This window comes from Pteropus vampyrus, unplaced genomic scaffold, assembly GCF_000151845.1.
Source record: "Pteropus vampyrus isolate Shadow unplaced genomic scaffold, Pvam_2.0 Scaffold81, whole genome shotgun sequence".
Taxonomy (NCBI): domain Eukaryota; kingdom Metazoa; phylum Chordata; class Mammalia; order Chiroptera; family Pteropodidae; genus Pteropus; species Pteropus vampyrus.
This window is the reverse complement of record NW_011888862.1, coordinates 7,305,154-7,330,855: the sequence shown is the minus strand read 5'-3', so window position 1 is coordinate 7,330,855 and position 25,702 is coordinate 7,305,154. Positions and strand designations below refer to the sequence as shown.

Sequence of the window (25,702 nt, the reverse complement as noted above, 5' to 3'; positions counted from 1 at the left end):
AATGACACATGTATAAGTGTACAATTCAATGAATTGCAAGGACTGAACACAGCCATGTAACCAGCACAAAGAATATTACCTGTACCTCAGAAGCCCCCTTGTGTCCACTCCTAATTACTACACCCTCCCTCCACTTCCAAGGATAACCACTCTCCGACTTCTACTCCATCAATTAATTTTGCTTGCTTTTGTTCCTCATACGAATGGAATCGTGTATAATATGCATTCTTTTATGTCTAGCTCCTTTAGCTAATATTATATTTCTGAGATTCATCTATATTCTGTATAGATATAGCAGACATTTAAGTTTTCCTCCAGAGAGACATTGCTACATTTTTGCACAACTTTATTAGCATTCTCTTTTGAGTGACTCATTCAGGAGGGTCAATAATATGCCATTATGAACAGAGAGAGGATAACAGTGCTAAACCAGACAAACCAGAGGCAGTTTACAATATATTAATGTAGTGTATTGTTAATATATAATAAAATTTATTGATTTAAAAAATGTAAGCCCTATTTGGAAGGAAAAGGATTCTCTTGCTGGTCTAAGATCAGGAAAGAATCACCCCCCTGGTACTGGTGATGGCTATTAAATTACAGGATTCTTAAAGATTGGCACCTTTTCCTTGAGACTGAGAAATCATAATTTCTCCCCATCTTTTCATGCCCTCATCCCTGTAATCCTGTAATCACTGCTCTATCTGACCCTGCACATACTAGATGCAAAATAGATATTATTTGACCGAATGAGTGAAGAGTACAGCTAGCATTTATAGTGCCTTCACGGTACCAGCCACTGTGTGAAGATCTCTTGTTTACTCAACGCAGCAACACTATAAGGTTGATGCTCTTATCACAATTTGCTAGATAGGGAATCTTGGCCATTGGGCATAACCTGTCCAAAGTCACTCAGACATCGCATGGCTAGAACCTATCAACTCATCTCTTTAGCCTTCACCACTGTGTACACACACTCTATCTCTGGTTAGCAGAAGCAGCAGTGGTGGCTGGGTTCATGGGTGCCCTATGGCCAGGAGCTCTGCCAGCTGAGAACACACAGTCTAGTCTGTCCCAGACACTTCCCCTATGGTCATGTAAAGGGAGCCTACTCATTGGGCTCTCATTGCCCCACTGCTTATACCTGATCCCTTGTGTAAGTTGTGATTTTCTGGCTAGCTTCTTCCTCCCTCAGCATCCCATGCCAGCCTCCGCTGCTGCTGCCTGCCTGTCATGGGGTTCTATTGGCCAGTTCCTCCACCATGAGAGGAACAGACACAGTCTTAGCATTTGCAATTCTAATTCTGTGTGCTGAGCCACCAAGCCCCTGTCCCACCTCTACCACATGTATCTCATCTAGTTAACTTCTGTTCAACCCTCACATCTCACATTTATTGGCCCTCAATAAATAGTTGTTGAATAAATGAATGGTAAATGAGCCGTTTAAATTCAGTTCTGATATAAACTTTGCTGTTTAAAAAATGTTGATTCTGACCTGACTATTAAAAATGCAGTGTTAATGAACTAATATGTAATAAAGAGAAAATGTAATGTATCTATCCTTTTACAGTATTAGACATAAATAGGAGTAGATTATTGATAAGATTCTGTGACCCTTTCTGATTCTTAGCATAGTTTTTTAACTAGCCTTTATACAGTGGTAATATTTATTTGTGCTTTCGATTTCTTCTTGATATTTTACATGTGTTGATGTTTTCCATAAATTTGCATGGACTACCTTGCTTGTCATTTTTAATATAACATAATATCCCATGGTGTAGTCCTCTAAGAATAAACATGGGTTTTGCTTTTTGTAGTCAGTGCCCAACTGGCATTGTCACTTCTCTGGAACTAGAGTAATTTAAAGGAAGCAGGATTGCAGTTTGCCTTGGTAGAGGAACTGACCTTTTGGATATGATTATGGCTGTAATATGTTTTCTCCTTATTTTATTCCAGGATGTTTCTCTCTGGTGGGCAATGTGGTCATGTTGGCAGACCTGAAGAATTTCTACTGATGTTCAAGATATTCCTTGTTATTTGTCTTCATGTAGTTCTAGTTATATCGCTGGAAGGTACGGTACCTGTTTTCTTTCATTTTTTTCCTGTTTTCTGTGTATGTATGTGTATATTTAGGAATTTTTTTTTACCGTGGTAAAATAAACATAAAACTTACCATTTTAACCATTTCTAAGTGTACAGTTCACTGGCATTAAATATATTAACAATTTTGTGCAATCATCACTGTTGTTCACTTCCAGAACATTTTCATCATCTCAAGTAGAAACTTTGTACCCATAAAACAATAACATTTTCCAATCCCTGATAACCTCTATTCCTTATGTTACTATGCATTTGCCATTCTAAGGACCTCATATAAGTGGAATCATATAATATTCATTCTTTTCTGACTTATTTCACTTAGCATAATGTTTCTGAGATTCATCCATGTTGTAGCATATATCACAGTTTCATCCATTTTTTAATTTTTTATTAAGTTTATTGGGGTAACATTGGTTAATACAATTATATAATTTTCAGGTGTACGTTATAATTCGACATATGTATATTCTATTTTGTGTTTACCACCCAAAGTCCAGTTTCCTTCAGCTACCATATATTCGATCCCCTTTACCCACTTCACCTTCCCCCTCCCCCCCATATTTGACCTCCTTTACCCTGTCTACCTCCCCCTTCCTCCCCCAACCCCTACCCTCTGGTAACCACTAGTCCATTGTCCATGTCCATGAGTCTCTGTTTGTACTGTTCATCTGTTGCTTTTAGGTTTATATCCCACACATAAGCGATATCATGTGATTTTCAACTTTTTCTGTCTGGCTTATTTCGCTTAGCATGAATATCTCAAGGTCCATCCATGTTGTTGCAAATGGCAGTATTTCATCTCTTCTTATGGCTGAGTAATATTCCATTGTATATATGTACCACAGTTTCTTTAGCCAATCATCTGTTGTAGGATACTTCGGTTGCTTCCATGTCCTGGCCACTGTGAATAATGCTGCTACGAACATCGGTGTGCAAATGTCTTTCCGGATATGAGTTTTCAAGTCTTTGGGGTAAATACCCAGTAGAGGGACTGCTGGATCATATGGTAGATCAATTCTTAGTATTTTGAGGAACCTCCATACTGTTTTCCATAGTAGCTGTACCAATTTGCAGTCCCACCAGCAGTGTATGAGGGTTCCTCTTTCTCCGCATCCTCTCCAACATCTGTTACTACTTGTCCTGTTGATTATAGCTATTCTAACAGGTGTGAGATAGTTCATTCATTTTTAAGGCTGAATAATACTCTACATTTTGTTTATCCATTCATTGTTGACGGACATTTGGGTTATTGCCACCTTTTGGCCATTGTAAATAATTCTATGAACACTGGTATGCAAGTATCTGTTTGAGTCCCTGCTTTCAATTCTTTGGGGTACATATACCTGGGAGTGGAGTTATTGAGTCATATAGTAGTTCTGTTTCATTTTTTGAGGATCTGCCAAACTGTTTTCCTCAGCGGCTGCACCATTTTACATTCCTACCAGCAAAGCACAAGGATTCCAGTTGCTCTATATCCTCACCAACATTTGTTATTTCCTGCTGTTTTGATAATGGGTGTGAAATGGTATCTCATTGTGGTTTCAACTTGCATTTCCTTAATGATTAGTGATGGTGTGCTTATTAGCCATTTGTATACCTTCTTTGGAGAACTGTCTATTCATATTTTTGGCCCATTTTTGAATTGGGTTGTTTGGGGTTTTTCTGTTGTTGAGTTTTAGGAGTTCTTTACATATTCTGGATATTAATCTTTTACTAGATAATATGATTTGCAAATATTTTCTCCCATTCTGTGGGTTGCCTTTTCACTCTCTTAATAGTGTCCTTTGTTGCACAAAAGTTTTTAATTTTGATGAGGCTCAATTTATCTATGTTTACTCTGTTACCTGTGCTTTTGCTGTCATATCTAAGATATCATTGGTAAATCTAATGTCATGTTTTCTTCTGAGAGTTTTATAGTTTTAGCTCTTATATTAAGATCCTTTGATCTGTTTTGAGTTCATTCTTGTATATGGTATAAGGTAAGGGTCCAATTTCATCCTTTTTAAAAATTTTATTTATCTATCTATCTATTTATTTATTTTTATTATGGTGACACTGGTTAATGAAATCCACTAAGTTTCAAGTGTACAATTTAACAGTAAGTCATATAAACATTGCATTGTATGTTCACTGCACATAGCTAGAGATCTTTCTGTCACCATATATTTGACCCCTTTTACACCACCTACCTCCCCCTTCTCCCCTACCCTCTGGTAACCACTAGTCTACCGTCCATGTCCATGAGTCTCTGTCATGTTTGTTTGTTTCTTTTAGATTTATATCCCACATATAAGTGATATCATGTGGTTTTCAACTTTTACTTCATTCTTTTGTATGCAGATATCCATTTTTCCTAGCACTATTTGTTGAAAACACTGTCATTTCCCCATTGAATGGTCTTGGCACCTTTGTCAAAAATCAATTGACCATATATGTGAGAGTTTATTTCTGATGTTTATTTGTTTTTAAAAGTATCTACTTGAAAATACTTCTGAATAGAAATTTAAGGAAGGAAGGGAATCAGCCAAATGAAGCAGCATGGTTTTCAGAAAAGACGATCTTTAGAAGCTTATGGAATAAGGAGAGAAGGTTTCTGAGGAAGGCAGTGAAAAGGCTAGAAATCCTGAGGCTGCGTTATGTGTGGGTACAACTGAGAAAAGTATACAGTGCTATGCAAATGTAAAGAATCCTGATTAGGAATGTTACTTAAGAAGATGTTAGTAATGATACACAGAGAAATACCTTTCTTATTCAGAAGAGAGTGGCAAGACCAAGGAATCTTCATTAAATAAAGCAAATATCTACCAGCAGCAAACAACAATAACATTAACAAAACACACACACGACACACACTCACACACATACATACACACATAATAAATGGAAAACTTCCCAACAGGCTAAAAAAACAATCAACAATTCTTCAAAAAGTAGGCACTGTGGCATATTGTTAAGAAGCCACAGTAGTTTACCCCAAAAACGATAAGAGCTAAATGTGTACTGATTGCTTACAGTGTGCCAGGTCCCTTTGTGCTTTACATACATACAATCTCTTAAGCTTCTCAATCAAATCTATGAAGGGAAGATGCTATTCTTAGCTCCATTTCTCAGATCAAGAAAATGAGACTCAAAGAGGTAGCTGAGCTGGGATTTGTACCCAGCTCTGAATTTTGTGCTCATCATCATAAAACCAGAGTTCTCAAACTTGAGTGTGCATCAGAATCACTTGGAGGGCTTGTTGAGACAGATTTTTGGGTCCTTCTCTCAGAGTTTCTGATTTACTAGGTCTGTGGTGGGACTTGAGAGTTGACATTTCTAATAAGCTCCCAGGCAATGTTGATGTGACTAGTTTGGAGACTACACTTTGAGAACCACTGCTGATACAACTGTCAAAAGACATAAGTAAGGAGAGCAAACTCCTCCAGATATATATCATGGGATACAAATTCTGTTGTGGCCATGTGACCTGTCAACTATGCTCACACACATCATCTCACTGTGGGATTGGCAGGGCAAAAGTCAAATATCCTCGCTTTACTGATGAGTAATTGTCCCCAAGGACATCATTGGTTAGGAAGTGGTGGAGCCAGACTAGATACTAGATCTTGGGTCTCATGTTTCGGTGCTTTTTCCACCACAGGGGTAGAGGAGGAAGGAAAGTGGAATGCAAGGGCAAAAAGTCATCAAATGAAAGCTGCTTGGTAGAAATAAGTCTTTTTGAAAAGTATATTTTAAAATGATGAAACAGGCTACAGTCATGCTACCCTGAACAAGCCCAATCCCGTCTGATTTCGGAAGCTAAGCAGGGTTGGGCCTGGTTAGTACTTGGATGGGAGACCACCTAGGAAGACCAGGTGCTGTAGGTGTAAAAAATAAAAAACAAAATAAGGGATTGTAAGCTGACAAGGTCCTTGCAATCTGTGAGGTCAACCGAGGGTTGTCTTGCCTAAAAAAGTGAAAAATAAAATAAAATGATGAAACAGGGCAGGTGAACCAGAAAGTGCATGCTGACTGTATTTCTTGCTCATCGCTGATGAACTGATTTCTGAAAGCAGTGGTTCTCAAAGTGTGGCCTCAGACACGTAGCATCAGCATCATCTGGGAGCTTTTTAGAGATATAAATTTTCGGACCTACCCTAGACTTGCTGATTCAGAAACTCTGAGGGTGGGGCCCAGCAGTCTGTGTTTTAACCCATTTCCAGTTTAGCAAAAAAAGTGCAGCTCACTGCCAGCGTTAATTTAATTTTACATAAACACGCTTTTTGAGGCTGAAGCATATCTGACTGGTTTTCTATGTGAAAATAAAATATAAAAACTGTTCTTGGAATTATTTATAAACAGAACTTGTCTCTAATCCTAATGTAACAGAAATGTATACATAAATCGATTCATCAAATGAATCTTTGGCTACATTTTCTAGGACTTGACATTTTCAGCAATCGAGAATTACTAAATTTTATACATGAAAATACCACTACTAAAAACAGAATGCTATTATAGAATGATGTCATTTGTTTCCAAAGACTATTGATATACTAGAGTGATGTGAAAATAATAATAAAAGGAAGATATTTCGTGGCAAACTTTGGGGGTATGGTTTAAGTAACCTGCAAGTTATCTCGGGGCAAACGCTGCAGCCACAAGCGCCGCTGGTGAGTATTCTAGAGGCAAACAGGAAATGCGTTAATCAGCCCTCCAGGTGATACTTATGCTTACCCAAACTATAGAACTACTCTCGTAAAGAATTGGCTGAAATATTACTGTATGATATAGTAAAAAGATGGTAAGAGCCTTCCCCATGCCTGCCACCTGCTATATGTATGATCTTGATTTGTCATGAGACCAACATGAGCCTCTATTTCCTCATCTTCAGAAGGGGTGTAATCATGAGCTCCCCCAATGGGCTCTTGTAAGGCCGAATATATATATATATATTTAAAGCTCACGAAGGCAAAAAATTTTCCTTTTCTTTTTTCCAGCTTTATTGGCATGTAATTAGCATATAACATTGTGCATACAGAGATTTTTCTGAATGAAGTGTTTTGGGATCTAGAAAGGGCTAAATAGGAGTTCATTATTATCTTTCAGAACTCCCACTAAGAGTATTCATGTTATCTAATAATCACGTTGATAGCACCTACCATGTGCCAGCCTCTGTTCTGAGCTCTTATAAAAGGCTAACTCATTTAAAGCTCACTCAATAAAGCTTTGAAGCAGGCACTATTATTAGCTCCATTTTACAGATGAGGAAACTGAGGCACAGAGAAGGTAAGCAACTTGCCCTCAGTTAAACATTTCAGTTGCAGAGCTGCAATTCAGACTCAGGCCATCTGACCCAAAGTTTGTGTGTTTAAGTACTATACTATCCTGTCTTTTGTTATTCTTAACCTTTCTGCTATATCAGACTCAGCTGCTTGGTGGTTGTGCACTTGTAGATTACAAAATAATGTGAGAATTCATAATTTGAGAACCACTGAATGTTAGATTGGATCATCCAGATGGCTCATAGGCACTATCTTCCTGAATAGCTTTGGACTGAGGCAGGTTCTCTTCAGTTCAGGATGGCTTAGGTCTGGTCTTCGATGAAGGCCAAGACTGACCTGCTACTTCTACATTGAATAATCAGTTGTGCAGTGATAAGTGCCTGCTGTTTGTCCAGTGTTACTGGCTGCTGAAAGAACATCATCTCTGACTCCAGGGACTTTACACTCCAGTTGGAAGGACATGATTATGACATATGACAACAATACAAACTATAAGTCCTAGAGGAACATGGGAGGAAAATTAATGAGTACTAAGGGCCTGTTCTGGGCCAGGCCCTTTTAGGTGCTTTATATATGTCATCTCATTTAATCCTCACAAAAACTCTTCATGGTAGATATTTTTAGTCTCAGTTTGCAGATGAAGAAACTGAGCATCAAAGAGATGAAGTCATTTGCCCAGTCACATAGCTCAGAGGATTCACCATTGGAATCTGTAGCCTGTACTGTTTACACTATAGCAGGCTTCTCAGTAAGTATCTGAAGACTCGTTGAACATGTCACTGAGGGTGAGGAGAATATGGAGAAGTCATGGTAAGTCACCCGAGAACAGCCATTCCCCCTGGCTCTGGAGAATCTGGACTGTAAACATAGTAGCTTTACCTTGGAAGCCTGAGAGATGATTCAGTAGCTCTTGACAGTAAGGAGAGGTAGGTTTGACACTCTCTTGTTAGGCCACTGGCCAACAGAATCGTTAGACTTTAACACTTTCAGTTGTGTGATTTCGTGATGTTTGAAGGAGTCATTCTTGGTTTACTAGAAGCCCAAATGGGCAGGTAACTATATTTACCTCCAGCCTCTAGCTCTCCTGGGCTGTGCCGATGACTTTTTACTTTTCTTTTTCTTTTTTTTTTTTTTTTCGGTCTTTGAAGGAGGTCTTCTTTTAGGTACAACTATTTTCCAGAGGGTGAAATGACATAATAATAGTGGAAGATGGTTATGATTTCATTCTTCCAGAGCTGTCTTCCCCATTTGGAAACAATTACACATTTGAGCCAGGTTGGTGATCTCATAAGCTATAATCCCCAACTTACTCTTTCTCTGGATAGGACCTAGACCTTTCTGTGCAGGCATTTCCAGTGATAAATTCCTTTATAATTTCCCTTCTTCAAGGCCTTACTGTCTTGTTTTCTCTTACCCTCTCATGCTTTGTCCATCTAAGTCTTAGGTCTTCCTTATGCAGCATATGTTAGAGCTATAGGAGGTAGACTATATGTTCCTGAAGAACACAGGGCACCTGTCTTTCTTTAAAAATTTATTTATTCTCCAATTACAGTTGACATACAATATTAATTTCAAGTGTACAACATAGCAATTAGACATATAGCTTACAAAGTGATCACCCCAATAAGTTTAGTATCCATCTGACATTCTACGTAGTTATCACAATATTATTGACTAGATTCCCTATGCTGTACTTTCCATCTCAGTGACTATTTTTATAACTGGCAATTTGTGCTTCTTAATCTCTTTCATCTTTTTCACCTATCTCACTATGAGCTGTAGCTGCTGGATCCTACCAAGAGACTGGGACTTTGCCCTGAAGAGTAAGGCAAGGATAGCACTGGCAACTGGGAGATTTACCAGCCAGCAAAAGCTACTTCTGGAGCTTTTATCAATTTAGAAATCAAGAGGTTCATTGACTTCTTTGTAACTTTAAGAGCCTTTGAAATTGCCTCGCATAAAAAAAATGTAGCTTGTTTCCTCACTTGTAGACTGAGGGGGTTGGAATAGTTTGGTATCTAGTCTTTTCCCTACCTATGACCTATTTTGTAATTCTTTTCTTCCAGTGAACTCCAAGTCCTAAAAGATACTATCTTTCAAATGATTTATTCAAGTAAAACTTTCCTCCCTATTATGTGTGTTGAGCAAAGACATATATAATGTTTGTGATCAGTAGCAGAAAACCAGTATAGATATAATTTCGAACAAAGCAAACATTACACTCATTTTCTCAGGCTGTCTATTGCGGGTAAATAAACCATTTTTGAAATAATGAAATATAGTCTAAGTGACTACTTTTGCCAGTTTTCTAGATTTACAATATTGTACCAGGTCATCTTCAAGTCTCCTCACCTCTGAAATGGATTTCTATGAATTTCGGTTTCTTGATATATAATGTGAAGAGATGGAACCCCACGGTCTTTCTAGGAGATGCCTTCCTATGGTCTTAAGCTATGGAAACTTGAATTAGACAAACACAGTATTGTAGTAGATATTCTTGCTAATTAAGTATTAGTGAGTAGATAAGAATGTTTTATAGTTAGAATGGAAATCACATATGTGCAAGTCTTAGGAAGTAACCATCTTCAGATTTTTTAAATGCCCCTCTAGAAATTACTGATATCACATTGTTTGTATTAAGGAAAAATAAACAGTTTATTACATAAAGAGGTATCTATTCTATGCAGTCACTCAGGCAAGGACAAAAAAAATCATATAGTCTGAATTAATAATCATTAAAACTTATTATTGGAACTGTGATAAGATACTTTATAAATATAATATAATTTCATTCAAAGTAATTTTACAGATGAAGAAATACAAGCAGAGAAATGTTAGAAACTTGCTCAAGGCAGAGCCAGGATTTGAACCCAAGTTAGTCTCCCTCAGAAGCTCAGCCTCTTAACCACATTTAAAGCTTAGTTAAGGAGGCGTGCTTATTAATCCATTGGAAATAAATGGACATGGGCATTTTATTCATATGGAGAAGAATATCAAGTCAAAAATTACACATTATTAACTGTGAGGAATTCCAGATCAGACTTTCAAAGCTCATGACAAGCCAAAGATATATAAGGAGAAGACATCGGAACAGGAGCCACCAATATTAGAAAGGCCTAGCGGCCTGTTAAGGATCTCCTATCCAGAAGTACTGCAGCAAAGGTTAGGGTTTACACAGCTTCAAAACAGAGACAACTCCCAAATACTACAACTTTTCCAACTTAGTAGGATGCAACATGAATATCCATAATTCCAGCCTTTCTTAGTGGCTTTTATTAGTATATAACTGTTTATAGAACTGGTTCGTAACATGGGAGCCCTACTCTCGAGGGTCATGAGAAAACATGATATGGATGTTTGCTAGGAGCAAAGCTGGAGAGATGAGACACAAAGAAGGGGGGATTCGTATTTGGCCTCAATGTGGCAAAGGACTTTTCCTCCACTGGCTCATATTGATTCCCTGACTTTTGACCTTGTCAAAATCATGACAAAGAACAAGAGAGAAAATGGTGGCTGGAGAGAGTGATTTTAGCATTAATTTTGTCCCATTATTAGTATTAATTACTCCATGGCACTCAAATTAAATCTGATGTGGCAGAGACTAGCTGGCAGCTCAGCAAACTTTTATTTTTTTCTTCCTCATCACATAGCGAGACTACATTTCTTAGCCTCTCTTGCAATTAGAAGTAGCCATGTGACAGTTCTGGCCAATGGATGTGGGCAGAGGCAATGTTTGCCACTTCCAGGCCTGGCCATTAAAAATCTCTCACTTGATTTCCCTCACTCTCTCCCTTTCCATGTTTGCTTGCTGGATGTTGCTCTCCAGAGCAAACTTGAAATCTTCATGTTGAAAATGGCAGTGACCCTTTAACCTGGGTCCCTGAGTGACTGCATAGAATAGATGCCTCTTTCTTTGCCCCACCCTGACCTCCACTCTAGGCTGCTGACTGGACTTTACACGTGGAAAATAAAGTTCTATTTTTTAAGCCTCTGCAATTGCAGGGTTTATTGCAGCAACTTGCCTTACCTTAACTAAAATATCTGACTATGACCCTTCTCACCAGGGTTGCTGGTATATCTCATTCTGCTGTTGGAAGGTGGGCTGGGGTGGAAAAGGCATCCTTTCTTGAAATCACATAAGAACCCAGGATCATACAATCTAAGAAAGAGTCCATATGGTCACTGAGATGCTCATTGTCAAGACAGGAGAGAGTCATTTTAGGGCAAGAGACCCCACCAGAGCCACCCACTACTTTTGTGTTAACCAAGGCAACTGGGACCCTCACAGTATGGCATGTAACTGTGACAATAACAAGGTATTTAATCATTGTGCCTCAGTTTCCTTATCTGTAAAGTACCAGTACTTCTCTCATAGAGTTATTTGCAGATTAAATGAGTTAATGTATGTAAAACAGATGTCTGTAATGCATCTGACACATTGTAAGAGCTCAGTAAATACTAGCCATTATCACTAGAGACCAGCATGGTCTAATAGAAATTTTTGTGATAATAGAAGTATTCGTTAGCTGTACTGTTTAATACAGTAGCCTTCAACCACATGTGGCTATTGAGCACTTGAAAGGTGACTGAGGAATTGAATTTTAAATTTTATTTAACTTTAATTAATTTAAATTTAAATAGCCACCTGTGGCTAGTGGCTATTATATTGAACAGTGCAGCTATAGACTATTCTAATTATTTCAGAACTTTTCTATTTCGTACTATATAAGTCAGGGTTCCATCACAGAAGAGGAATCACTAGGGACACACCCACACACATGCATGTGTGTGCACGTGCACACACTAAAGAATTTTGTCACAGGGATTTTACCTTCTATAACTGTAGAAGTTGGTTAAACAGTCTCTGTAAAGCTGTTATTTTCACATCTAATGCCAGAACTTGACATCTATGATGGGCAGGCAATAGGGAAGGGAGGATGGATATAAGATAGGAGAGAGCAAAACCAAGGTGGAACCCACGAGCATGAGTTGTAGCCGCAAAACAGACTCACATTAGTTCTTGTTGCCTGTGACCCTGGTAGTATGGATGTCCTACACAAGTTGAGCCCTTTGACACAAAATTAAATACATACTTGGCCCAGGAGTTGGAAAAGCCTAAGGAGGATCCAGGGGAAAGTGGAGCAGTTTGTTGCCAGCTGGCTGCTCCCTTATATTAATGAGGTGAGACAACTGATAATTGCCAATATTTAAGAGCTACATAATGGCTGCTGCTCCACTTCTGCCCAAATCTCCCACAAGAAGTTTTCTTGTGTTCTGCACTATTCAGAAACATACAAAAAAAGAGAATTCTGTAAAATGTAGTTCAACCTACCCACGATGCTACTTTATAAAGCCATCACATACGAGAAAGCTAATGAGCTCAATTTTGTATCTGTCAATACTTCTATATAAAACATGAGACTAACATCTCCCAAGGCTGATGTAGTTGTTTTTGGTTGTTTAGGTCTACATAGTTGTTTCTGTTCTGCAACTGGCCCAAAGATATTTTTGTTTTTCTTTATACTTTTTTGTTGTTTAGAATTTTCTGCACATAAATCCAACATTATTATTATAATCAGATAAGAAATTAATGTTAATTTTTAGAAGCCAGCCTATGACCAGTAGAGGACAACCTAAAACATCACGATTAGCTGTGCCTTCCAATTTTTCCCTGAAACTTTGCTGAGTCTTGACTCTGTACACAAGAACTTAGAAAACATAAATTATGGTCACCATTTCCGAAACCCTTTGACTTCTGCATCTTTCCTCATATGTTTCCAAAGTGATCCCAAGGGCATTTTGAAAATCCCAGAGGCAGTTTGAAACAAATAAAATAAAGAGAAAAGAAACTGAAGTGGAAGTTTTGCTCAATGGAAGGGAGAAATCATGTTCAAAAAACTCACTAGGAAAATGAGGAATAGAGAGAGCATCATTGTATTAATTATTGGCATGAGCAGTATTTACTGTGTATTCTCAGTGCTGTAATAGTAGTGCCTACGAAGTATGTCTTATGATTGTCCTATTTTCCAGATGGAAAACTGAAGTGCCAGGTGGGTTAAATAAGTTATCCAGAGTTACATAGTGGTGGATTACAAAAGTTGTACAAAATTAAAAAGTGGCAGATTTGGAACTAGGCTGTCTGGTTTCAGAGTCTAAGTTCTTAATCTTCCTCCCATACTTGGGGAATTTAGAGCAATATCACAAGGACAGTTGAGGTTTGATAGGTTAATCATTGGCAGGTTGATGCCAGCTTCTCCCTTACCCCCACATCCCAGTGACTCCCCAGATCCTCTCATCTTACCTTAGAAGTATCTGTTGAATCTCTTTTCATGCCAGCTTCCCAGGCACAGGTTCAGGTCCTTATCGTGTCTTGCTCAATCTACTGCAGTAGCCTGCTCTCTGGCCTTCCCACTTCAGACCACGTTCCTCATTTACTTCATAACAATATAAAAAAATATTGTTCTGTTCCAGGAGCTGGGGAGAGGGGAGAATGGGGGATCAATTTGGCACTCGAGTCTTTATCTTAGAGAACTTAAATTAAGATGCCAAGAGATTACTGCTCAACTGTAAGCTGGCAAAGAGTGACATGGTTTAAGGGACACTGGAAACTCTGAACTCTAACCACTAGTGCCCCTACCCCCACCTTTCCAGGTGCTTCTGCACTTAAAATTCTACTAGAAACTTGCTAACCCATAAATTACAGCTGCCTTGGCATGAAAGAACAAGTCAACTAACAGTAGAATCACCCTAGACACTAGTGGGAATCAGGAAGGAGGGGGTACTCAAGCAAATGTTCCTTTCCTTAGGTTGTATCTCTTTGGAAGGAAGTGGAGATAACCCTAAAGTAAGCATTCTCTCAATAAAATGAATAGAAGAAAACATAGGAACTAAACCCAAGGACCTTGGACTTAAAGAGGATTTTATGAATTTGACCTCAAAGGCAAGGAAGTAAAAGCAAAAATAAATGAATGGGACTGCGTCCAACTAAAATGCTTTTGCTCAGCAAAAGAAATCGTCAACAAAGTAAAGAGACAATCATCATAATGGGAAAATATATTTGCAAGCAATGCCTCCGATAAGGACCTAATACGCAAAATATGCAAAGAACTCATACGACTCAATAGCAACAAAAAACAAAATGGACAGAGGACCTGAACAGACACTTCTCCCTAGAGGACATACAAATGGCCAACAAATATATAAAAAGATACTCAACATCGCTAGCTATTAGGGAAATGCAAATCAAAACCACAATGAGATACCATCTCACACCTGTTAAAATAGCTATAATCAACAGAACAAGTAATAACAAATGTTGGAGAGGATGCAGAGAAAAAGGAACCCTCATACACTGCTGGTGGGACTGCAAATTGGTACAGCCACTATGGAAAACAGTATGGAGGTTCCTCAAAATACTAAGAATTGATCTACCATATGATCCAGCAATCCCTCTACTGGGTATTTGCCTCAAAGACTTGAAGCCCCATATCCAAAAAGATATTTGCACACCGATGTTCATAGCAGCACTATTCACAGTGGCTAGGACATGGAAGCAACCCAAATGTCCTACGATAGATGATTGGCTGAAGAAGCTGTAGTACGTTTATACAATGGAATATTACTCAGCCATAAGAAGAGATGAAATACTGCTATTTGTGACAACATGGATGGACCTCAAGATAATGATGCTTAGCGAAATAAGCCAGACTGAAAAGTTGAAAATCACATGATATCGCTTATGTGTGGGATATCAACCTAAAAGCAACAGATGAACAGTACAAACAGAGACTCATGGACATGGACAATGGACTAATGGTTACCAGAGGGTAGGGGGTGGGGAAGGATGGAAGAGGTAGACAGGATAAAGGGGATCAAATATGGGGGGGAGGAGGAGGGTGAAGTGGGTAAAGGGGATCAAATATATGGTAGCTGAAAAAAACTGGACTCTGGGTGGTAATCACACAATAGAATATACAGATGTCAAATTATAATGTACACCTGAAAATTATATAATTGTATTAACCAATGTTACTCCAATAAACTTAAAAAAAATAAAGTAAGCATTCTCTTATGGGGGCAATATCACCTCTATGAGTGTGAAAATTGGTTTTTGAAGGCAAAAAAGAAAATCTTATACATTACAGAGGACTGGGACAAGGATGAGGCAAGTGAGGGGTTTAGGGCACCAAATGTTAGATGACGCCCACTCTTCGGGTTCTGTTTGTGTGTATGTGTGCGTGTTCACATGTATATAATTATATGCTTACTCGTTAGATAGCAAGGAGTGCTGTGAACAAGGGGATGGAAAGGGTATGACTAAGGGGGAAAATGTTGTGATTTTAAAGAGTGGTCTGGATCAGCCTCTTAGAGAAGGTGACATTATAGCAAAATTTGAATAAAGCACCAGGACAAACCAAGGGGCTCTATGGAGGAAAAGTGTTCTAGGCAGAGGGAGGAGCAAGTCCAAAGGCCCTGAGGTAGGTATATGCCCGGTGTGTTGGAGGAACAGCAGGGAGTGTGGCTGAGTGAGGGGAAGGTAGGAGGAGATGAGGTCTGGGTAGAGGGTCACCTGTTTCATGGGAATGTGGGGAGATGCCATGAAGAAGTATGGATATAACACTAGTGTAGTGTTTAATAAAGGCCAGTCTGCCTCCCCCCGGCCTGCCCCCAGAAGCACTAAGCAACATATACATATCAGACTGAAACAGTTCCAGAATCTACCAGCCTTCAGAAGCAGAGTGAACACAAATCACGGCTAGCATTTTTAAATGGAAAGCACAACCAAAATACTCCATTATCTGTGCTGGCCTTGACCAGCAGCCTAGGTTACTGTCTATGTGTCTAACTTCAGGGACACCAGGAAGGGGAGATGATGCCCCAATACCTCCCACCTGTCAGAAAAAGCTTATTTCAAGACTCTCATCCTTCCTAAAGTACACATACCTCCGGGTGGAGCAGGGTGGACACCCAGTAGGTCAGTGGCTCTTCAATTTCTTAGACCACAGCCCAAGATGAAAATTAGCCCAGTGTAGTGTGGCCTGGAGAGCCTACACTCAGATCCTAGTTCTACCCTTATCCAGTAATCTCAAGCACATTACTTGACCTCCCTGTGCCTCAATTTCTGCCCTCATCTGTAAAATGGGGGTAACTTGCCTTGCATGGTTATTATGAGGACCAAATGTGTTAATATTTGTGAAGTACCTGGTCATAGTAATGCTATCTAAATGCTTATTAATTAAAAATAGACTCCCTTTTGGGACTCTTCTCTTCCCAGAAAAAAAAAATGCATATGAATAAATACAGAAGTTTACATTCTATTTCAGGGAATTTATGCACACTCCAAAATGTATCTCCTAGACCCTTGGGGGAGGGGTGGTCCATAAACCCTTGAAAGAGCCAAGATCAGTTCTAGAGGAGTAAAGGGCAAGGGTATAGGTGGATGGTACAGTGAGGGTGGGAGAGGAACAAGAACCGGGGGCTGGAGGATCAAGAATACATCTTATCCTCTTCCCATTTTGGCCAAGGCCCACCTAGAATTGCCGATCATTTGCACTTTGGGAAGTCCCATCAGCTAGAAGCTGAAGTTTCCTTTAATGATGTCATTATTAATCGTTTAATAAAAATGTTATGTCAGAGTTCTTATTGAGCAGTGTGACGTGAAATGGTCAGCTCAAGTAAACAAGTGTCAGCTGTGCCAAATTAGAAATGTTTTCATTTATTTTGTTGGTTATGTAGTAAAATCTGAAAAATACAGTTCTTGGAAAAGTGTCTGTTGTCCCAAGCCCTGAAGTGCCAACAGAATAACAAAATAATATTGTTTTGTTTGGGGTTCCCACATAAGAGTGCCTAGGCGTGGTACCTTGTTTTGAATCATCTCTCTACGGAACGGTAATTCAATCCAGAGAAAGACTGCCACCAAATTACAAGTTTCAGTTGGGTTTAAAATATTCATGCAAGGGGGCTAGTAGTATCCCCTTCAGATCCACTCCTATGAGATTAAGACTTTATCTTTTCCATCCAACTTGGGGGTGAATGTGTTAGAAGTAAATACTCATTAGTATTACTATAGTCACAGGTTTAAGACAATCTATGGGCTCACACTTTAACTCTTACCGAAACCCCTCACAGTATCAAATAGTAGGGAGAAAAATGAAAACTTCAGAAATATCCAGACATGAACTTCCATGAATTGGGTGCAAGTAGTCTGTTTGGGAAATGATCCCAGGAATTAGGAGTGAGGGAGCAGGGAGAGGACATTAAGAAAAGAGAGAAAGTCAATAAAAGGTACATTATTGAAGTCACTGCTGAGTTTTTTATGTGGTGTGTGATCTGTATTTGAATGGCCATTTTAGCACACATTTGTAAGATCTATTAAGTAGCCTATCTGCTGTGATTGGTAGTTATAACTACTCCAAACCTCAGATTCTGAATAATAGCCATCCAAAAAGTATTCTCAAGTCTCCCCTTCGTGGAATCTACCTCACTGTGCTCAGATCTATTCTCCATCTTTCCCGTGCTTTGCTTTGTATCACAGGGACCTCACCCCTTGCAATATTTGGATTAAATTCCTTCTATTGAACAATCTGTCATGGGTTCCTGACTGATCCCCGACTGACAGACTCCTTAATGATGTCATCAGTCAATCCAAAAATATTTTTAAATCTCTATCAGATACAAAGCATTGGATTGGATTCCTGTATGCTAATAAAGCATCAAGCAACTTAGCATCTAATTGAGAAAACAAGACATACAGTGGAAAAGTTAAATAACAATTCTTAACAGTATATGTCCAAATACCAAGTAAATGGTGCAGTCAGTGAATAAACTTTAAGATAGTTAGAGGAGAAAGCCATCTCCATTGGCTTCTGCAGCTAGGCTATGCTTTAGAGGGCCTGAGAGCTGACAAAAAGGGGTCATCTTCTAAAACTTCCAATTTTGGAAAAGTGAAAATTTGAAGTTTTATTTGATATCTCCTGATTTATAAATATTTATTAATATTTCAAACTTTCAAAAACTTCAGTGTGATTCCTACTGTGGGCAAGATAGGACTTGTCTGGGAGCTGAATTGGAATTGTGAGCCAATGATGTGCATTTGGTGGATGGCTTACTGCACTAGGGGAGAAGTTGGATGTATAGAACATTAAGCTCCCTTCCAATTAGAAGATTCCAGGGTTCTAATATTTCACTCATGTGTGAGGCAATCAAGGCCTGGCCTTAGAAAGGGGCAGTGGGCATGGGAAGAAGGGACAGAGGAGAGAGATTAGAGAATATCAATAATAATACCCTACATTTATATGCTAGTTTATGGTTTACAGAGTTTGTCGCTGGATGAAGGATAGAATAGAGACTCAGAGGGTAGGCTCTGAAGTTAGACTGCCTGAGTTCACATCCCTGCTCTCCAATGAACTGCTGGTGAGGCCTTGAACAAATCAATAAACCTTGCCCAGCCTCAAGTTTCTCAAACACTAAAAAGGACTGATGCTAATAAATTAATGTGTCTCATAGAACTGTTGGCTAAGTAATTAAATACAAAAGAAGCCCTGAGTACCTTAAATCTGGATCACAGGAATCAGTTTTTACTATTATCACACATATATTATTTCTCTTTAATCTTTTCAACAGCCCATGTTACAGTAAGAATGCATGGGATGGTTGACTGGATATGGAGGTGGGAGGTGAGGAATGAGAGGAATTGAGAGCAATGGCCAGAGTGAGCATTTGGTTCATAGACTCAGCTGAATCACTGAAACTAACCCTGGGTTTCTTGGCCCTTCACTTAACCCCTGTGGGATTTTTCTTCATAAAGAGTGGTTTCCTGCAATGCATTTTCTTCATAATTTTTTTAAAAACTGGATTTCTGAGTATGGTAGGAAGAATAATAGCTCCCCAAAGATGTCCACGTCCCAGTGCCTGGACCCTGTAAACATGTTACCTTACATGGCAAAAGGGACTTTGCAGATGTGATTAAAGTTAAGGATCATGAAATGGGGAAATTATTGTGGATTGCCTGGGTGGGCCCAATCTAATCATGAGAAGAGGAAGGCAGATGAGTGAGTCAGAGGGATGCCGCATGAGGACTCCCCACCCCATCCCACTGTTGCTAGCTTTGAAGGTGGAGGAATGGGGCATGAGCCAAGATATGTGGGTGGCCTCTAGAATTTATGAACAGCCCTCAATTTACAGTCAGTGAGAAAATGAAGACGTTGGTCCTGCAACCGCAAGAAACTAAATTCTGCCAAAATCCCCCCAAAGCAGATCACAGATTCTCCTCCAGAATCAACACCTTGATTTTTCATCTAGTGACATCCATAGTAGACTTCTGGCTTACAGAACTCTAGCATAACAAATTTGTGTTGTCTTAAACCACTAAGTTCATGGTAATTTCTCACAGTAGCAACAGGAAACTAATACACTGAAGTTTCCAGCTTAAAGTATTTGGCTGGTATTACCAGCAATACTGTCAACTTCAAGAACTGATCAAGTATGGAAATAATGTAGAGTGATGAGGGATCAGTTCTTAGATATATGGAGTTGGAGAGGCAATGACAGTAAGGCATTCACATGGCAGTGCTCAGACCACACTTGGCCACGTGGGATTGGAGTTTGGGATGTGGTGGCAATAACTTGGAAAGAAAGTGCCAGGGATGCAACTTAGGGAAAGAGACTCCATTGAGGGGGCCAGTTTCTTGAGTTTACAGTTCCTCCGTTTGGCTTCCATCCTAAGCTTATGCATGCCAAATTCCTGCTCATCATAATTGGAATATATAGACTTTGTTTAAAAAAAAAACCACTAGGGAGTCATACTGAGTAAATTTTATAGACACATCACAATAATTTTATTTATCGTCTTAAATCAGACTTCAATAAATGAATAGTGCTTTAAAATTTGCTCTTTGTAGGTTTCCAAAGGAAAATCTGAAAATTTAACTGTTTTTCCTTTCTTTGTTTATGAATCTTTTTAACAATGGGAATGTTTTGTCTCCTAAGAGTGGCATGGAACTCAAATATATGACTCACTGGAAATGACAACCACTTCTTTGGTTGTAACAAATGGGAAATGAGTTAGGAGAGAGCCCAAGAGAAACAGAGGCTATTCTCAGGAAAATGTAAGGCCTATGGGGACGTTTCTATGAGGAGTGATGTGGAGCAGCACAATGAGAGGCGAAAAAGTGAATAAAATATTAATCACTGAGCAATCAGGCCCCTAGAAGAAGAAAAAAAAATGCCAAAAGAGAAAAAGTGGTCAAAAACAGTTTTAAAATCTCTAACTTCTATTTACCAGATTCCTTCCCTTCATCAACATAGACTGCTACTGGGAGCCTTATAGGTTTTATGATGGAAGAGGCCAGCTCTGTCTATGAGGTGGGCTGGTCTAGCCCTTGATCTACATTTTGATCAGCTTTTACCTCTTGATTATGAGTCCATGCCTGTCAAACATGTCTACCCAGAAATGGCCAACCAGTTTTGTAGGTTTCCCAGGAAACTCCCTTCTCTGCTCTGGCTCTCCTATTACCCGTAACTTGTACATTTCCTCTGACAACTAAGAAAGAGTTGAAACTCAAATCAGCCCCCTTCCCAGTGGGTACACAGCTCTGGTCAAAGGATTTAGCTGTGGAGAAGGCTGGAACCATTGGTGGCTATGGTCAGCCACTGGGAAAAATTGTAAAGGAAGCGGCATTAGCCTCTGTTGCCCTTTGGAATCACTCTCCATCTCTCCTCCTTGGTAGTCAACCCTTCCTCAGTGCCTTCATGAGATTCCTTGCCTGTGCCACATTCCCACCCCACTCCACCTCACCTGCCGACACTGAGAGCGTCATTCTCAGAGTAGCACATATTGAATGCTGATTCTTCTCAGTACTTTTCAACATGGCTCAGTATGGTAAGTCTTTGCTACATGATTCAAAGAATTCAGCCAATCAGAATTAATTCATACTAAGGTGTGAATGACTAATTTACCCTTTGTGCTTCCAAAAGTATTCTAAAAATTAAACTCCTGTTAACTCAACAGACTCTTTGATTGGTGGAATATTAAAGTAACATGAAGGATATAGTGAAGGACAGAGACTAAGAAGAGTCAATTCCAATTAAATTAGGGCATCAAGGGACTAACCACTCTGTACACAGAAAAAATCAGGTTATAGTTACCATGTTATAAGGTCATGAGAAAAATCAAGTTATAAATAGTTTAAGTGATAGGATCTTTCTTATCATATATATAAACACATATATACACATGCATATATTCATTTATCTACATACATTTGACTCTTGAACAACATGGGTTTGAACTGCTGGATCCACTTATACACAGATTTTATTCAATATATACTGTAAATGTATTTTCTCTTCCTTATGATTTTCTTAATAACATTTTCTTTTCTCTAGTTTACTTTAATATAAAAATACAGTGTATAATACATATAACATAAAAAATATGTGTTCATCAACTGTTTATGTTATTGTTAAGGGTTCTGGTCAACAATAGGCTATTGGTAGTTAAATTTTGGAGGAGTCAAAAGTTATACTCAGATTTTCGATTGCATGTGGGAATTGATGCCCCTAATTCCTGCTTTGCCCAAGGGTCAACTATATATATGTAGGTATACGTATACACATAGAGAATAGAATATATGCCAAAATGTTAATGTCATTTATCTGTAGGTGGAAAATTATAGGTGGTTTTAATTTTCTTCTTTTTTTATCTTTAATTTCTGAAGTTGCTCCAATAAGTGTATATTATTTTTCAGAGATTAAAAAATAGAATTACTTTTATTTTAAGGAATCTTAGTATCCTTCCGAAATAAATAACACAACAGTTCTTATAGTTTATACACCCAGAGGCATCTGATCTAGTTTAACTCATAAAAAAGAAGTGGCTTAGTAGGTATAAAGTCTATGCTAATAGGTATAAAAAGAAGTATAGTTAATGGAAGTTTAATTTATGCAGACATATTCATTTACTTTTACAAATTCTAATATTAGCCAAGAATTAAAGTTCTTAATCATCATTTTTAGTTTAAAATGTACTAAACCATTTTATAACAAAATATATAGAGCACTATCAACAGTTGAATTGGAAGAATCGCTTCACCAGAGATATGTCTTTGTAGAGAATTGAAAAGAAGTACCAATTAGGCTGTTGAAAATAATAGTAAATTAACATACTGCCCTCTTCTGGTAGCTATTTGCATCTCATTTTACATTCACTCCCATTAAAGATGTTAATCTCCTACAAATTTATGCACGAACTAAACTAATTTTTTTCCAAACTAAACTAATTTTAAATCATCTTTTTCCTCAACAGAGAATGCTGATAATTCCAGTTTGTTATCACCACCTGGTAAGACTGTTATTTCGTTGATTTTGAGGAATTTCAGGAAAATATTCTAAAAGTTCTCCGTGCAATATGGCATATAGTCAGATACAGCAAAATTGTTTTTTACCATGAAATTTAATTACATTAAGTTCTGTCATTAAACCTACACCTGAAAAATCAATAGCAAACACAGACAAGAGGACAGGCATATTGCTCCATCACATTGCTGGACAAAGCTGGGGAGTAAATTGGAGGTTTTCATTATGGTAACTGCTTAAGTTCTTCAATGTTGCTTTTAGTATTCTAGTTAACTAGTCTACTAAAGAGCATCAAGAACATAATTATGCTGAATGTTCTCATTTTCGAGTGATGAGATGTTCTTTTACACTTCCTCAGCACCCCACAGAATGAATATTTTTCAAAAGGCTTCAAAGGGTTTAGCACTCAGGAGAATGGGAAGGCAAATAAACTAAAGAGAAATTTATAAGTAGGACCTGTCTTGACAGGAACCAGGAACAGAACTCACATTTGAGAATGCTGGCTGGAATAGGACCTCAGAGATAAAGTGGCCCAGTCCCATCCCTTACCTGATGACATAGTGAAGCCTGGAGTGGCTGAGTAACTTGTCTGAGGTCACACAGCTTCTTGCCCCGCAACACACAGAGGCAGCATGTGGCTTCTCTAACTCTTACTTCTGTATTCTTTCTGGTATACCATGTATTACAGAATAATCTTTTGTGGTAAGGAGTGACTCAACTCACGTTTTATCTTTAGTTGCGTGAAAATGAGCTTCTGTTATTAATTACATCATTTAAACAAAATAATAATAGTCATTACTTCTTGTACAGATACTACATGCCTGGGAGTCTTCGAACATCTCATTTTGCTTCCACTCTTGCAGCATAAGAATCATTATATTCATGTTAGAGATGAGGAAACTGAGGGTCAGAGAGGATAAAACTTGCTCAAGTTCACATATTCTCTGAAACCAGGCTACTTGGGTTTGAATTTAACCACCATCCTCCTACCCCTAATGCTAGCTGTGTGACTTTGGGCAAGTTCTTTCATTTTTCTATGCCTCTGTTTCTTCATCTGTAAATGGAGGATTAACAGTACCTGCTTCATAGGGTAGCTGTGAAGATGAAGTGAGATAATACATGTGTCTGGCACAGAGTAAACCCTCAATAAGTAATAGTTATCATTATTATAAGCTATTAAGTAATGGGGCAAAGGTTCAAACCCAGGACTGCAAGTCTCCAAAGCCCAAGCTCTTTTTACTGTGCCAATTTGCCCTCTCATTGTTAAGCTTCAAGGGTAAAATGAACCCCTGCATTTTTCTTCTGGTACAGTAGCCTTCATCAGACTTAACGATGGTGATATATTTGCAAAATCCTGTTTGCATGGAATGGGTATGGGGCTTTGGAGACACACACTGGTTCCAGTCACAGCCTGGGTCCTGGGTGCCATAGGGGTGAGCTGCACTAACTGGAAGGTAAGAGCCAGTGTACATCAGGGACAGATGCATGGCTGTGCCCATAGGTCTCTTCTTTGGATGGCATCACTATTCATCAATGAAACCAGCTTTAGCCAATTATTTTGTTCTGCCCCAAGAGCAAAGGATTCTATATCTATACTTTGAGTGTTACTGCTCAAGAACTGTCTTACTTCTCAAGAAGTATCCTTGGTAATTTTTTAAAAAATGTAGTAAATGACAAAATATGTAATGAATAATGTAGGACAGACAGGGTGTGTGTGTGTTTCAGCCAAGGCATGAACGTTCTAAAACAGACAGGCCAGCCAAATGCCTTGACACACCCAAATGTTGTCCTTACTGGGTGAATATCAGGCTCCCTACTGCAAGGCTTGTTTTAGTTGTAAAATGTCTGTGTATACATAGAGGTCAAGCCACTGGATATTTTTAATATTTAAACATGCAAAATGTGTGTAGTAGACTGACCTCTTAGCATAAGTGGAGTTATTCCACGGTAAATTTATAACTTGGTTAATAGCAGCCATGCTTTAAAATAACTTATCAAGAAATTGTGTTAGGTAGTACAGTACTGAGTGATAGCAATGTTTGTTTGTTTGTTTTAATCCTAAATTCACTATGGGAAAAGTTCCCAGGGGTCATCATAACAGAATGGAGCCAATGTGCTAATATGTTTCATAATTGTAGTTTGACAAATTAAAGTATAAAATGTTTTCTATAACTCTCTGGTTAAAAAAATTTGTAAGTAGTATACCTCACTTATTTCCATAATATTCCATGGTAGGAGCAGGCTTTGCGGTCATGAGTTTCAGGTTCTTCATCTGTAAAATGAGACAGTCACACTCATTTCATCTCTTGGGTTCTTTATCTACAATTCTCTGATTAAATGTATACTAAGTGATTATGGGACTTGAAGATTTAACTACATATTGGCCCGATAGCATGTTTTCCACTTCCTTTTCATAATTATATCTCAAAAGGTCTAACTCGTTAAAATTCATTAAATAATTGTATCAAAGTATTAAATTGAGTATTTTCTTATTTGTTTCTTTTTTCTCCTGCAGTTGAATCATCTCTTGTTGGTTTGGTCCCCTACTCCAATGGTACTCCAGGCAAGATTTTGAAAAACTTTAAACCTAGATTTATCCTGATTTGTTAAGTTTTTGATTTAATTATATATCTGTATTGTCTTTTTCCTTGGGACAAAAGTGGTTGAAACTACAAGCCTAAAAGGTAAGAATTTTTCTGAAGCAAGTGAAAATTGATAACCCTTAATATGAATATAAGTATAATGAATTGTGCTGAAAGTTTCCATATTCAAATAACCAAAAAGAAAACAAACAAACAAACCCCAAGACTCTCAGCCCTGGAGAGCAACCTAAACTTTGTGGTTAAATGATAAAATTCTTATTATCATGGAGGGAGGGCAGCCTTCCACCACTTTATTTTTTATTTTTTTTATTATTTTTATTTTTTAAAATTAATTAATTTATTTTTTTATGGTGACATTGGTTAATGAAATCCAATACTTCA

General features: G+C 38.3%; 1 protein-coding gene, 1 long non-coding RNA gene and 1 pseudogene across 3 annotated transcripts in view; 2 read left to right on the top strand and 1 right to left on the bottom strand.

Annotated features, from left to right (window-relative positions):
- LOC111741665 overlaps positions 1–25,702 on the bottom strand; it is a 180,101-nt gene that overhangs the window by 112,866 nt on the left and 41,533 nt on the right. For both annotated transcript variants that reach the window (XR_002781055.1, XR_002781054.1), the window contains exon 3: positions 13,666–13,838. This is a non-coding gene — a long non-coding RNA (uncharacterized LOC111741665). The remainder of the gene's footprint in view (positions 1–13,665; positions 13,839–25,702) is intronic.
- The window catches only part of ADGRG2 (adhesion G protein-coupled receptor G2), a 97,791-nt gene that overhangs the window by 35,154 nt on the left and 36,935 nt on the right, over positions 1–25,702 (top strand). Inside the window, exons 3-6 of the mRNA XM_011363009.2 lie at positions 1,957–2,072; positions 22,669–22,704; positions 25,234–25,281; positions 25,379–25,402. Coding sequence (XP_011361311.1) covers positions 1,958–2,072; positions 22,669–22,704; positions 25,234–25,281; positions 25,379–25,402 — 223 coding nt within the window. The 5' untranslated portion in view covers position 1,957. The remainder of the gene's footprint in view (positions 1–1,956; positions 2,073–22,668; positions 22,705–25,233; positions 25,282–25,378; positions 25,403–25,702) is intronic.
- On the top strand, positions 5,848–5,966 carry LOC111741798 (annotated as a pseudogene).